This window comes from Macrobrachium rosenbergii, chromosome 50 (genome assembly GCF_040412425.1).
Source record: "Macrobrachium rosenbergii isolate ZJJX-2024 chromosome 50, ASM4041242v1, whole genome shotgun sequence".
NCBI lineage: Eukaryota > Metazoa > Arthropoda > Malacostraca > Decapoda > Palaemonidae > Macrobrachium > Macrobrachium rosenbergii.
Window position 1 is genome coordinate 24,164,707 of NC_089790.1, and position 16,495 is coordinate 24,181,201.

At 37.8% G+C, this 16,495-nt stretch overlaps 1 protein-coding gene across 3 annotated transcripts in view; it reads right to left on the reverse strand.

Annotated features, from left to right (window-relative positions):
* Window positions 1-1,977: 1,977 nt before the first annotated feature.
* The window catches only part of LOC136832763 (uncharacterized), a 689,728-nt gene continuing 675,210 nt past the window's right edge, over window positions 1,978-16,495 (reverse strand). For all 3 annotated transcript variants that reach the window (XM_067094295.1, XM_067094296.1, XM_067094294.1), the window contains 4 exons: window positions 15,238-15,297; window positions 14,835-14,941; window positions 13,112-13,311; window positions 1,978-2,116 (listed from right to left, as the gene is read on the reverse strand). In XM_067094295.1, coding sequence (XP_066950396.1) covers window positions 1,978-2,116; window positions 13,112-13,311; window positions 14,835-14,941; window positions 15,238-15,297 — 506 coding nt within the window. The remainder of the gene's footprint in view (window positions 2,117-13,111; window positions 13,312-14,834; window positions 14,942-15,237; window positions 15,298-16,495) is intronic.

Consider the following 16,495-nt stretch of genomic DNA (forward strand, 5'->3'; position numbering starts at 1 on the left):
GGACATCAAGTGTTTCGAATGATCGTGAATAGTCACAAAAAAAGGCAATAAACCTCTACTTATAGGCGTTCTATTATCTTTTTACTTACAGCAAGGAAGGAAATAGCCACGAGGGCGTTGTTTCCATCTGGAAAAGGCTATACGAATTTTTACTATGACAAAAAACTTTAACTTTCTTGTACAAAATGAGTACAATCATAAACACGCAGCATACCCCTGTGTACGTCATGTACGCAAACGAATATACATTTCAGTTATTAGTGAAAACAGCTGTCCGCAGTACTGAATCTATGTTTACTTTTGAGTTATCAGTCGAAGAAACAGTGTCTTATCAATACATATTTCCATACGCAGATAATATGTTTGTATGTAGGTGTAATATATATGAGTTTGGCAATGTATGTTTCCTTGTACGTATACTGTTGTTAATGTATGCTTACTGTATTTCCTGTATCCTTTGTTCTTTTTAGGGCATTTCATTAGACACTTTTATGTACCCCCTACTAATCAGCTTTGGTTGTTATACAAACGTCACCATCAATTTTACTTGATCTTTGATAATTCTTATGACAGTTTAAAAATCTAATGTTGAATTTTCATGAAATAAGGTTTTGAGTGCTTTGATATATTTAAATATATGTGTATTTCTCTATCTGACCCTAAATATATAAAATACATTCAAGTTTATCCTAATTTTTCTATCTATCTACATATCAAAGCAAATCAATCAACCTCAGTGTCAAGTAAACCAAACAATTTATACTTTTCTTAGAAAAGATTTTGGTAAATACCACAGGTATATGTATATGTATATGTATATGTATATATATATATATATATATATATATATATATATATATATATATATATATATATATATATATATATATATATATATATATATATATATATATATATATATAATGTATATATATGTATATATATATCAAGGTTTTCTGGTAAATGCCACGGGTATACATATATATATATATATATATATATATATATATATATATACATATACATACATACATACATATATATATATATATATATATATATATATATATATATATATATATATATATATATATATATATATTTATGTGTGTGTGTGCGTATATGCTGTAAACAACGGCCGTACCTATATATTTGTTCACATACGAATGTACGTACACAGATTGCATTTAAAATTTTCTCAAGTACTGAAAGAAAGTGAGGACAGTCACAAAACCTTTTCTGCCTCAGCAGCAGGGGAGTTATTCATCATACATATAACATAAACTTATGTACTAACATTTTGTATATCGATATATCCTAATACAAACTACGGTACTATTGATTCTTGTTATATATATGCATATTAACGAATAAAGAATGTGTAACCCTTGACGGCATAAAATGACTCTGTCTTCCTCACACCGACTTTCCCAAGTGAAGATGAACCGAAGCTCAAAGGAAATGAAATATGGCGACGCTACTTTGTCTTTCTATAACACGTGTATAAACTTAACGTTTGATATGTTTCGACAGCGTTGTGAAACCTTGCAGAGAGGCTCAGACTATGAGGACGACTTTGCGGGTTTTGCTCTGAATTTGGTATTCCGTGGGGTCCTCCACCAGGGTCTCGATGTGGTTCGCCCCTTCGTACAAATAGTCTGATTTCTCTTCGTGGAAAATAGCGCTCGGGGGCTTGGGCAGGGGCATGTAGTCCCCGTTGGTGCTGACCCGTAGGTGGTGGTTGCTGCGATCCTTTTTAAAACCAAAATCATCGTCGTCTTCGTCGTCGTCATCGTCGTCTTTCTCCCGTCTGCCCTGGTCGTCGTGTCTCTTGCCGTTCATAAGGATGTTATGCTGTTTGACTAAATTCTGTGCATTGTGCTCTGTGTGCGTCTCCTTCTTCTTCTCCTCTTCCTCCTCCTTTTTCTTCTTCTTTTTCTTCTCCCCCTTCGAGGACCTTTTCTTTGAGTCCCTGGCTCACTTGTAGCTCTCGTCGAAGAGGGTGGCACACTTCTGTCCGCAGGCTAGACAGATGATCGTCAGTAATACCACGGCCAACACCACGTACACGAAGATCAGCTGAGCCACAGAAAACAAGTACACGGTCTTGGAACACCTGAGGAGCACAAGAAACGGTGAGGTCATGTAACGGAAAGTCAGACTATGACAACAGTTGCTAAAAGGTTAAAAATTATCAGTTTTAAGATTGGAGATTTCACATTTTAAACCAGATCTACTTTGTATTTAGTTCAAATAGAAACTAACATGGCAATTTTAATGTGCTAACTAGTCCTAGAAGGACCCTTTGAGCTCTCTAGGTAATGGCTAAACTGATGGCTGGTACCTTGGCCAACCCGCAACCTACAGCACTACTACCTAAATGTGACGTATATTTTTCAGAAATAAATATTAACAGAAAACAGATATACTTCATGATAAACTTTCATTAGATGATGATAATGCTGCCTCTTAAACTGAAGAGAAAACCATGAGTTTAGGTGTTTTGAAATGAATAATGTAGAAGAGAGGTTACTGCAACAGCTATCCGGTTTGAAATCTCTACCACTCATTAATTTTTTCAGCACTAAGCCGTTTCCCTTATAGGATGTGGCTGTAAAGTAAAACAAAACAATGGTCACTGTCACACTCATATTTTAAATACTACAATAAAGATGAATCCCTGTGCTAGAGTCGTCACCGATGTGTTAAAACCCCTTACACACACACACACTCACTCATATTCACCTCTATTTTCCACAAACTGTCTTCATGAAATCTGAGGGCCCTTCAGTTCGTATGCCTTTTCCATTTCTCCAACAATTTCTTTCTAATCAAACGTCTTCCACTTTCCCTTTCTCCAAACTCATAAGAATTATATACTTTTTTCACCCAATTATCATCCTTCCTTCTCTCCACATGACCAAATCATCTTAAAACACTGATCAATCTTTTTCCCAAGGTAATTTTCTTTTTGTTATCAATTCTTTTGTGTATCTTCCAACTTCTCATTCTGTATGTACAAAAACGGATGATTTTAACAGACTCAACTTTATACTTTCATATATAATCACGTTCAACTGGCGGCTTGCACACATGCACACTTAGGAGTGAGTCAGGGTTGTCTGTTATGTTGTCAGCCGTCGAGTGTTGAGGTGAAACCCTACTTTTTTTTTTTGTAATCCTTACTGCATTTTTACTGAATGAAATCTCTCGGGTCTTTATACATATTGTGTTTCTCAGTCTCTTTCTGCATTCAAGCTTTGGCTTATACTCTTCTTCACTTGCAAATTTTTGCATGCACCCAGCTACCGTCATTGCTTCGCATATTGAGGTGCATCATCTTTTCCCTGTTGGACGTCCACAACTCCCTTGCCAAAGGATTCGACAGGAGCATGTCACTGGAAATCCGCGCCTCTCTAATTAAACCTGCGTGGCAACTCAGCAACTCTCTTAACAAAGATTGTTCCATTTATCTCCTAACGCCTCTTGACTGAGGCCAGGGGGTTTAATTTAGGACAAAGGTCCTTGGCACCTCCTGACTGAGGCCAGCGGGCTCAACTCAGGACAAAGGCCCCTGGCTTACGTTATTTCAGTGCTGTCCAGCTAGCTGCTCGCTGAAGACTGCGCTGAGAAGTCAGGAGAAGGGTGGAACAAGGAGCACGAGCATACTCTTAAGCATCATGAGAGAATTTTGCCTTTGACCATAATATACATTAAGTTTTTTTTTATCTCTCTCTCTCTCTCTCGGTTTCGTCTCTGGAAAGCACGTAGCTGTCTCAGTGTAAGGTTGTTCTTACGTTTGGCCAGTTGTATTTCATCTTTTATATGCGAGAGTACGTTGTTTAGTATTTGTTTTGTATGTACTCTTATTAAGCCCTTACATATGTCATTGTGTATAGGTTTTTGCATATTGGCAGTAATAATTTATGCACTTAATATCAGTTCGCTTTGTAAGAGCTTTTCTTTCTCTCCCTCTATTGCTAATGTATCTTTTAAGAAAGCTAAGTAAGGTCTAATGTTATCGATTTGAATGTACTCTATTCATAATGAATAACCTAAGGGAAAGGTCAAGAGATATGAAAATATAACTGCAGGAGTAAGGATCACGAAAAAAATTACAATAATCAAAACTACAAGACAAACCCAAGATTATTGCTAGGAAGGAGGTTTTAGTAGGCGTAACAATAGTCAAGATTATCTAACCAGCATGCAATGACAGTAAAGATAAGAAACTCCATCTATGCACAGAGAAAGGGGTCTGCTTAAAATGCACATTGCACTTCGGATATTACAAACATTTCATTCACATCTGATGAAATGACTAAAGATGGTGTCTCTCTCGAAAGAAATGCATGTGATAACATAAGCCTCTGCAACTAACACAGTAAAATTCATCGGGATAAAGAAATAATTAAATAAAATAAGAATAGCGGAAAAAGCTAACGTAACTTTAGTAATATTTATATAGTTATTAAATTCGTTTGGAAAATTAAATCACGATACCTTGTGCAATTTGACAGATAAAAATATCACTACTATACAATCATACCCAAAGGAAACCTATATGTAACAATGATTTACAATGAGTAAGTACCTTTCACTCAACATCTACTGAGTTAAAGGTCAACCCTGTCTAATAGTTCAACCCTTGGAATACTATTAAAGTAATGGCACTGCAAGGTCCTTTTCTTCCCGGGAAGCAATGCCCTATGGCTGAAGAATTAACAAATTAGCATTTAAACAGCTTTATATACAACACATTAAAGCCACATGTTGGCTTAATAACTTTCGCAGCTTAGCAAGATTCATACTCAAGAGGAAAAAATACTGAAATACGTAAATGGAAAAAAAAGAGAAATATGAAAAATATGTTTGAAGCAACGTTACTCACTCACTATCAAGGTACATAATTACTTTAAAAGAGTTTCGAAAAAATATTAGCAAAATTAAATTAGCAACGAAACAAAACTGAAATAAACAAAAAAACAAATGAAAACTTACTTGCAATGGTGACAGAGGCAACGAATGAGCATGCAACTCTAGACATCTTAGGAGACACCGACTTTCACTGTGCGACTGGCAATTTCGCCAAGTGCAAAGTGAGTTCCTCAGCCAAAGCTTTACTCCACAGGATGCTCCTCATAAATGCAGAGTCAGGGATTTCGCATTTTATTTCACAACTACTTCCAAACATCATCCTTCTTGGACGTTCTAATTAGCCAGACCGTAAATTTTGCATGCAGTTTAACACGTGATCCTTGAAAAATTTGGCTATGCAGTTTTCTTGCACAGCAGTTCAAAGTATATGACAGAGGTTCTCTGTCACTATATATATATATATATATATATATATATATATATATATATATATATATATATATATACATATACATACATACATATATATATACATATATATATATTATATATATTATATATATATATATATATATATATATATATATATATATATATACACACAATAAAGGTTTGAAAAGCAGTGTGTAATTTATTCAAGGGAAGTTTTCCAAATGACTATCTTTTAAAGGACATGAGGTAAACAAGACTGCAGTGAAGCCCTGAGGATAAGGAATGTTAGAATTCGTCAAAATAAGTTCTGATAAAACCTTATCTACTCAATCAGGCTTCCGTGACCCTTCGGATAGAGTAATGTTATTTATCTTCTTACTTCAAGCCCCTCACCTTTGCAATGAATAGTACTTCCTGACCCTTCAAACGACAAGTACTTCTGACCTTAGCAACAAGTGCTTCCTGACTTTTGAAACGACGAGTACTTCTGCAGATAATGTGTGATGCATCCCTGTTTAAACTGACCGGTACTATTACATGATTACCTATGGCACACTGAAAGTCTACTTTTTCTTGAAATGTAAATTCTGTAGTAACAACCGCAGTACAAAAGGAAGAATAACAGATTATTATGTTAAGTGTGTGGCATTTAAAAAGCCAGATGTTTTAAGCTGCTTTAAATATGAAGAGAAATGACACTTAACACCACAGGTTATGAAAGCCAGATTGGGTAGAGGAGATCTTGGAATCTATTTTGAGGCAAATTACCATTCCATATCCTCAGGCCTTAGTCGCGACCTAATTAACTTCGTATTAATTAGCTGCCTATCTTTTGGCAAATCCTTATTGCATCTAGAGATTTGATTTACTTTCATAGCCATAACTGTTTGAGCTGGGATAGCGATATCATACGTGATGTTATGCTGCTTTGTTTTCCATGTGCGTACGTACACTACACTATTCATATAATAAACATAAAACACATATACACAAACATACATACATACATACATATATATATATATATATATATATATATATATATATACATATACATATACATATACGTATATATATATATAATGTATCTATATACGGTATATATTTAGTGCATAAATGTATATGCCTTGACGTGTATACAAACTAAAAAAAATGTGATAACATGCACTGCACATAAGCATGCACTGTAATCCTGAATTCCTTATACACAAGAACGGCAATAAACAAACAGAAAATAAAGTTCACAAGACTTCTGACGTGGTATTGGGTTGGCGGAACTTTTATTGAACCATATAATTGTGTAATGCTATTGTATAAGAAGGTGAATTCTGTTTTAGCGTCGTAACATCATATTAGTATTACTTCAAAATGTTCAGTCATTCTTTTGTAGAATGGCTATGAACTGTCCTAGCACGCATCAAAAGAGAAATTAACATTTAAGTATTCGTTGTTAATGAGATCAGCCTGTCACTGTTGATCGGACAAGCCTAAAAGGCAGCAGCGTTGTACAGCACGTATCTGCAGAATGAAATATCCGCTTATGAAAAAAGGAAAAAGCCAATGACAAATAAGTATAGGCAAATGGCACTAGTGTACAGCAGCCTCGTTTCAACCCAGGAGCATGAGGATCGATAATACCAGCAGAAGACCGTTTTTCAGTTTAGCAGCGAAAGGAGTAGGAGACCTTTTAGTGCAGCAGATTGCTGTAAAAATCGTTCAGATAGTGAAACAAGCATGAAATTTGGCACAAACATTCCTAAGACTACGCTCTCTTAGAAAAGGGCGCTGGCCACCTGAAAATCCAAGATGGCGGCTATTTTTCAAAATGGCCGCCATCTATGTTGAGATTCACTGGTTTGGGAGCATCTATTGGATGGAATATGCCAGTTTTTTTTTTTAAACCTCGACTTTTAGGTTATAAAAATGTTCCATACCACACATTTTATTGAAAACCCTTACTAAATGAATTGTAACCAAGATGGCGTACAAAATGGTTGCCATAAAAGTTTTTTTTTTTCTATCCACAGCGCTAGCAGACATAGAGACCAACTGTTTTTATTTAATGGTATATTCATGTGATCAGACAGTTTAACTAATATGCTATTTTCAACTGAAATAGTAATGGTATGGTCACATACAACATTGTGTCTAAGACTGTAACCATAAAAAGAAAAGAAGAGAAATACGGACTAAACGCAACCAATCTATGTATAGGTCTCTCAACCTACACCTTTGAAAAATTTGAGGATAAGAAGGTAGGCATAGCATGACACGTTGGATGTTCAAGCTAGATTATCTACTGAAGAGAGGGCAATATTTATCTAGACTTCACATTTGCAAGTGCACAGAGCTGTGCAGGAAGACCCAGCTTGTAGCACTTGCACCTTTCCCGACAGCCTGCTTTGCATCCACATTTGGTAAGCTGTTGGCAACTCTTGGCTAAGGGCGAGTTGGTTGTCCAGAGGACTTGCCATGCTTCACCAGACTTTTGCCATCCCCACTCAGCAGGGTTCTCTGGCTGTGGCTGACACTGGGTGGCCTGCCCCCACACACAACCAGCCTGGTACGCAGCACGCTTGGTGTGTTGGAGGAGAGCTCCCCTGGTTGGTGGAATGGCCTCATATGCCCTTTGTTTTCTGGCAAACATATCAAGTCTAGCTTCATCCACAGTGCCAGCAGTGCTGGATCTTTCATACATAAGTATGACAAACCTCTCCAGGACCTTCAGGTCACTCTCTTCCACTCTGAGAGGGTAGTGACTCAGTTTGGAGAACACAGTGGAGGCCTCTGGAAAGATGTTCCATGTCTGCCAGGCGGTCTTCTTGCCCTTGCTCCGGAAGGCTGACACTGTATCACAGCCTGTGAACGCATGGAAGAAGAGCATGCCATTCACCTTCTCCTGGCCCAGAGAGTTGCACAGGTCATGCACAGCAATCCAGCGCAAGCTCTGGCCTTGGCCAAATGCCACCCATAGCTTCTCTAGCCCTAGATTGTGGAGAGTGGAGAAAGCACTGACTGCAACGACAAGAACATCTGTGTCATTTGCTTTAACCGTGATGGTCTTGGCTCCATGTTCTGTGGCATATTTGGCATGGAGAAAGATGCGGGTGTCAGCTTCCTCATGAGAGCACTTTTCCAGTCCCTGAAGACTAGCCTCATGAGTGCTGAGGACAGCAGACCCTTTCGTGGCAATGACAACATTTGTGGCAGACATCTGGGCAACTTTGTCTGCCAGGAACTGGAACAACTCTGTCTTGTTGGCATCGTGTCTTAGGAAATTGCGCCAGTTGGATGGAATTGTGTTCTTGTCTGTCACCTTGCGCCTTCCTCCTTGACCACGTTGGAGCCTGGTCTCAGCTTTGAGGCTGGATGTATTGTATACATCAAATACAAGATGTGATGATGTGTACTTGCTGCTATAGGATTGTATCACAGGCAAGAAGTCGCAAAGTGCATAGCCCTCAAAGGTCTTTCCTTTCTTTGGTGGCAAGGCATGGACCAAAGCTGATCCATCTACAATGAGGACATCAGTCTTTGGTTCTTTGTCCTCTAGTGTAACATGACTCTCCAGGACCGAGGTCAGCTGAGACTTCTGACATGTGTACAGCCTACCACCCTCACTAAGGGAAGCTGGGAATGTTTGATTCTCGTGCTGGAAGAATTCCTGCAGATCACATTCACGGCTCTGACAGGATATAAATAGCTTTGAGAAAAGCTGGCAATCCTCCTTCAGAAGTTTCTGCTTTGACTGTTCTACAGGAGCAGCTTCTTGCCTGAAGAAGTCAGTTCTGTTCTTCTTTATCGGCTCATAGAAGGAGACTGCATTGTTTGCCAAAGAGTCTGAAAACTTCTGAAATTTAGTGCGGCCTCTGTCAAGGTGTGTCTGTAGAAGTTCTGCTGAGCTGGGGTGGGCAATGTCTTTGTTGTCAATGGAATACAGATCCTGGCTCTCTTCCTGAAAAGGACTTCCCAAGTGTTGCAAAGCCAATGACAGCTTGCTGACTCTCTCCAAGAATGTCTTCTGCGCATGAGGTGTTTGTTCATGGTGTGTTGTCTGCTCATTAGACTCCTTACTTTGAACCTCTGTTTCGTTTGCAGACACCAAGCGGATGATCTCTGGGCCAGCCACCATCCATCTTCTGAGTGCTGACGGATCTTCAGTCAGCCCAATGGCTCCGCCATCAGCCTTTATAAAGGCATTGGTCTGCTCATGAGCTTGGTCAAGAGCCATTGCTGAGAACTGGCGACTGGTCTTGTGCACAACAAAGTTGCCAGCCTTGAACTCCTTGTGCAACTCTGGGTGTGAACTCTCTAGGGTAAGCATGTCCCTGAGGTGAATAGGCAGCCAACGAGCATAGTTTGTATTATTGTTGGAAAAGAAGTAGGGTATCAGCACACATTCCTGTATGGGATTCAACTAGGTTCGGTCTCCTACACCTAGCCCGATCATTCATCCAGTGCCATTTAAGTCCCGTGTGATCTGTACACCATCCGGGTAAGTACATGAACCATCATGTACAGCCCCCATACCTTTGGCTCGGCTCTCCGCGCTGGCACATCCTGTCTATTCAGGTGCGGCTATCTAACTATAGCTGGTCTGGGGCTGTTAGAAAGCATTTGGGACACTAAACTAAACTATACTACAACTACTAGTCTAAGACTACAGGATTAGTAAAGCTGGATTAGCTGGCACTGAACCCCATGCTGAGTTACACAGCAGTGATGTCACCAGTGTGCCTGGTTGTGTGCAGACATACACTCTTTTACATTTATTAATTTTCCTTCAAAATTGATGAGTTATTCGAAAGAGATGGCCTCATTAGGATCTAAAACCACAGAAACCAAGATCCATGCTTAAAACGATAATTGTTGAACGGGCATTATTCCTCATTATAATTATTGTTTCTACCTTTTCTTGGCAGCCATATAGCCCCCATATTTAAAGGTAAACTGTACTGGGAAGCTACAGAAACATAATATTCACAAGAAATAGTATGGAAGAGCTTTACCATATTGCTAGAAGCAAATACATGCCATTCTAGTGAAAAATTAGCCAAAATCTGTCGATACTGGCCGCCATCTTGGAATTTGGCCGCCATATTAAATTTTTGCGTGGCCAGCGCCCTTTTCTGATAGAGGGAACTTTAAAGAGCACTTGTGCAAAATTTCATGCTTGTTTCACTATCTGAACGATTCTTATGAAATATGCAATTATCTGCTGCACTATTTGTGGTGGGTAACGTGACAATGTGACACCACACCAAAACGTGGATGCTTTTACGCTACAAAGCTGTAGCGGGCACTACTTCCAAGGTGCTTAGGTGCCTTTGGAAATTGCCTGCTGAAATGGAGCGTTTGGAAGTTACCATTGCCAATGAAAAGGAAAGCACTATACTAAGTAACAACGTCCAAAATGTAAAGATCCCTGAAGGAAGCTGACCTCCACACACGAGAACACTATAAAAAAAATGAGAGAACTGAAGGTCTGCACCATGTTGAATTAACATAGGAAGCTTTACAAACAATACTTAGTATTTTTGGTCTCATTAGGTAATACATATTTCAAGTGTTGTCAAGGGAAAGCATCGCGTTGAAATGACACCAAGAGTTATATACTGATATTCGGAATCATTTCGTAGCCAACAATTTTACCTCTGAAGAGCAAATCACCGACCATTAGGCACCAAAATAAATTTGTTCAGGTCTGGTTATACCAATTTAGGTTTAAAAAGGTGTCACAAGCATTAAACTGTTTTCCTACGGGCACACTGGCTATCAAGAAGCAAGAGTCTAGACTCAAGTTATCTAAATAAGTGATTAAGGGTAAACATTTTACCAATCTCCGAGACTCATAAGACTGTTACATTATAGCCTATAAATTACGTTTTAAGTCAAGTTTACCAACAGCACGGAATTGATCAGTCTTTCACTTCTGTTACTACGACCCGATTCGTCCAAAGTTTTTTCATTTAATTAATAAATGCGTCTATGGCCATGTCCTTTCAATAGGTCTCACATAAGACAACTGTTCAAGGGTTGACGGATATATACGTTATTTTGAACATAACAAGAAGAGGCACTGCGTGCAGCTTTACGGTCAAAACTGCTAAGTATGTTTGTTTATTCGTAAATGTACGCACGTGTAGTTGAAAATATGACCGTAGTTCCTAGGAAATCACCAGCACGTAACTAAGTAGCAATTTGGCAAAAGGAACGGAAAATACGGGTCCATTTTACTCTTCGTGCTGAATGGGGAAAGCGCCCCGGCTACTCTAAGTAATTACATCGAATATCATAACGAAGAACTATGCAGTAATGATGCGTATAATGGGCCAGAGTCATGGCATGTCATCACGTGTCCTCACTGCATTTGTTATTTTTGACGAAATTTTCCTGGGAATCCTTCTACGAATGGCATTAAAATCTTGCCTGGCAAAAGGTAAACATATTTCAAATGGCTGTCATTTTCTCCGGAAAAAAAAAAAAAACACCTGATGCGCTCCCTTCACAAATTCTGCAACGCAATCGAAATCAGGAGGAAATCAAAGGAGAAACTGAGATCACTCCGTTACGAAAGACTTCATCCTCATTTGCTGGGGCTTCTTCGATGTCTCGGTTTCTAATAGGATCCTGCTTTCCACTCGGTTGAAAAGTCAACACATCTATGATTCATGAACTGAATGGAAAACTAAAAATGTAACAAAAGTGCTTTGAATGCGAACGGGAGGAGGTCTAAACAAAAACGGGGTTGGTTATAAGGAAAGAACCACTGAAAGCATTAATGCCATTTGCATGAGAGAATTTCCTATGTAAATTCAACTTCACCAAAGAGTTGGTAAACGTTTCTCGATTCACTTTGGGGATTTGCATTCCCACTCTTAACTACAGCTATCATTGAACCAAGAGAGCGCCTGCGCCTCAGCCGGCGCAAGGGAAGGTAGGATGTATTCAGTTGTGAAGTGATAGCATATGAAAGGACGAAAAAGCCGATCAAATGCATTGTCAAGGCCAATGAAAAGGGAAATCCAAGGAGACAAGATAAATGAAGAAAGGAGGAAAAAGGAGAGAGGCATTACTTTACTAAATTTCCTATGACGGGGAAATCAGAATAGAGATGACATTCCTGTCACAAAACACACAAACACACACACATACAGGTATATGCTTACACATTCATGTGCATATGTATGTATGAATTTGTATGTGCACGCTATGTTTGCAAACTTGTTTTGTAACTCTGCTTGAACAGATAAATAATGAAGATAAAACTAATCAAATTTAGCACAATTTTTAAAGATAATCACGATTACAAGCACAGAAAAAGTAAGATCTATCTCTTAGCTTAGACATTTACAGATCCGCATTTAATTCTAGAGAAAACTAAATACATTTTTTTCACACAGGCACTGGGGCTAAAGTGTTCTATTGTTTGTGCGTGAAGGGGTGGGGGGGGGGGAGAATGGATTCTCAGAATTAATTTGGCTTGATCAGGCTGACCTGGTTGGTGGACAGCATTTAATCTTAACAAGATGAATAACCTGAGTGTATGACTCGATGTTTTTTTAATCAGGAAATGACGTCACAACACCAAAGACCATCCACAAAAAACGTACTATATTATATATTCAAATTAAATACACTGCAAAGCCCCAAACGTTCAGCACAAGCATAACAATACATGAACTCATAACAGCCATAAAATCTTTATAAAAACTTGGTAAAACTGAAAATACTACAGAACAAAAAATAACGCGGATGAAAGAGAAAAAGGGAAAGAGAAAGAGAGAAAAGAAAGTCTCACCAGTCATTGGGCTTGAAGAGGGTGACCTGGAAGTTGGGCAGGTAAATCCGGTAGACCCAGTAGTTGCCCATGCCGAACCATATCACCAGGAAGATGGTCAGGGCGACGTCAGTGGCTCGGTAGCTGGTGGATGTGAAGATCTCGTCCAGGCCGTCCTCGGCAAAAGCGTCGTCGATGCGCTCGTAGCGCCTTGAGCGTACCTGAAGCGCCAATGGGAAGTCTTAGATCTCTTGTTAGATACTCACTTACAAGATGACAATCAGCATTACAAAGGTATACCATTATATGAAAGGCAAAAAATCAGTTTATGAAAGGCAAACAATCATTTTATGAAAGGAAAAAATCAGCTTATGAAAGGCACAAAATTTGTAATGAAAGGCAAAAAATCATTTTATGAGAGGCAAAAAATCAGTTTGTGAAAGGTAAGAAATCTGTTTTCAAAAAGGGGAAAAATACCAGATTTGTTTTTAGAGAGACTCAGGACTAAATGTCAGGCTTATTCCGAATCAGTTCTAATGAGAAGAGGAAATAAGGTCTAGTCAGGAATTAAAATCAAGTTTATTCATAAAAAATAGGTGATTTAATTATAAAAGAGGATAAAGTTTAGATATAAAAATAATTAGTCTTTTTTCAATGAAACGAAATCGAGTTTAATTATTGGAAGAGTTCAGGTTTACCTTTGAGAAAGAATATTTGCTTTTTCTAAAATATTGGGTACACTTATCAAAAAAAGCTTAGATCATAAAGAAATGGCAAATTAAATAAAACACTGGGAAGAACAATTTCTTATATGTCAATAAAAATGCCGAGTACTGCTGGTAAAATTTGACAAATTGAATGACACAAAATCTCAGCAATTTCAAAATTCATAAATCCACTTGAAAGTTACAAGTCATAAGGTTACTTATATTTTGGATGTAACATCAGCCAAATGGAAAGCCAAAAAGCTTTTTCGTTCAGTTCGAATGTACGAAACCTGACGCCTAAGTTATCCTTTGAGGATCTTGAATCGCCTCTATCTGCTGACCTCTTAATTAAACGATTTTCTACAATATGCACTAAGGCATTTTAATTTCCTTTGTATCTAAGATGTCTGACTGATAGTGTTCACTTTGGTTGCTATACTACTTACTCTTGCTGTCCTTCCTCTGGAATGACGTCAGGAATTGGAGGGTATACTGAAAGTGTGTCCAACAAGTGCATTGTATACGGCAAGTATCGTCTCATTTTTCCTTGCAATAAATCTAAGTCTATTGTATCAATATTTTTTCTTCGCTTTAGACACTTCTCTGATGGCTGTAAGTCACTAGTGAAAACAAATCTTCGAATCTTCGATATTTTTCTTGATAACAATTCTTTATCTCCTTGCCAAGTAGATCATACTTAGCATTTTTTTTTTTTTATAACCAATGAGCACGAATACATTTACCTAAGCTGAATAGCAACAGCCATTTCACTGACTGTTAACCTATTGTTTCCATGCCTCCCTGCACCGGTTTTATCGCTGTATGGTTTTAAATACTGATCCCCATTTCTGTGACACCTGCAAAGACTAAGCATAAAAGAACCTCAAGCAATACCCCCTGATGACCTTTTACCAAAAAGACGATGTCCTACTCATGACGGCTTTTTTTTTTTTTTACTTAACAAATTTCCTATTAAATCTTAATACTCAATCTGTGATGCATAGACTACTTATTGAGAGAGAGAGAGAGTTACTCACTTGTTGACAAAGAAGCCATAGTCCTTTCAGGGTTCCAAAACATCCACCGACCAGGAGATAGATTGGAATCTTGGGTTCGAGAGGGCATTCATTTAGATACTGCACGCCTGTAAAAAACCAAACGATGGATTCACTGCATAATAGGACAGAGTTGCACGTTTCTCTCGATAAAGAATATTCACTGAAAGATGAGGACGCTGTACAAAGGTCACAGAGAGAGAGAGAGAGAGAGAGAGAGAGAGAGAGAGAGAGAGAGAGAGAGAGATTTGAATAAACAGCAATTAAAACTTTTTTTTTATGGCTATAAAGCTTGAGGCTTATTTTACCATAATAATATCATGAAGGGTAAGAACTTATAAATGGCTCTCTAGCAGAAAAACTGACATTATTTTTTTTTACTTACCCATGATAGCCATCAGCACAGGAACTATCATTATTATCAGCAGTATTACGGTCATCAGAACTGAAAGAAAAATATATCGATTAACAAACAGAGTTATGAATGGTTCGGAGTTAGAAAAAGGGACTGGACGGCAATTTCTGTATTGCTATTGAATACACACAAACAAAAGAATATGAAACCTACTGTACCAAAACACACACATACACACACACACACACACACACACACACACACACAAAATATATATATATATATATATATATATATATATATATATATATATATATATATATATATATATATATATATATATATATATATATATATATATATATATATATATATATATATATATATATTCAAAAGAGACATTTTATGAGCCACTGCTAGCTCGATCAAACCAACACAAAAAATACTATGGAGTGTAAAGATAGGCTCTCATGGCATATTTCAGCTTACTTTGAGAGCACATCTCTATTTTGTAATCGACCTTGTCTATCGTGCTATCATGCAGTCACCATATGATATCATGTGTGAAAGACTATTTCATTTTCATAAAATTCACACACCGTAATTACATTTCTAGGAATAATACTGAAAAATCCGATGGAAGAGATTTTTTGTTTACATTATTTGGACGACAATGTAAAACGGAACTAAACCGTGAATTCTGGAGGCATGCAGTTGACACTAGATTATTCACGATATAAGAATCGAACCACCAGCTGACAAAACATTACACATGCGAGCATAATGCAGTAACGTGTGAATAATAATAATAATAATAATAATAATAATAATAATAATAATAATAATAATAATAATAATAATAATAATAATATTGTGTCGCAGCTTTAAAAACAAATCCTGTGGCAAAACAGGCTCAAGGGTTCGCCTATCATTTTACTAACTCATCAGCGTTCTTCGTTTTTGTCCCACAATCATTTTCCTTGTACTGATATCAACCCCCTACTTTTAAATTACAACCATCCATTATGCAATTCCAGGCGAATCAGTCTCTTCAGAGCATAACTAGGAGAGAAGTCGTTGGAAACAATTGATTGATATTGATCTATAAAACCAGGGTCATCGCAGTGAACTAATTCTTGCAATGATTTCAGCATGTGTCCCTTGTTCCCAGTTTGGTACTGCTACTTTTCAATGTCCTTGCATCATAGTTGTTTCTTCCCTTCACTGCAAAACTATGGAATACTCACCTGGCAGTGTTATAGAAGTTGATGCTCGGTAGATTAAGGGG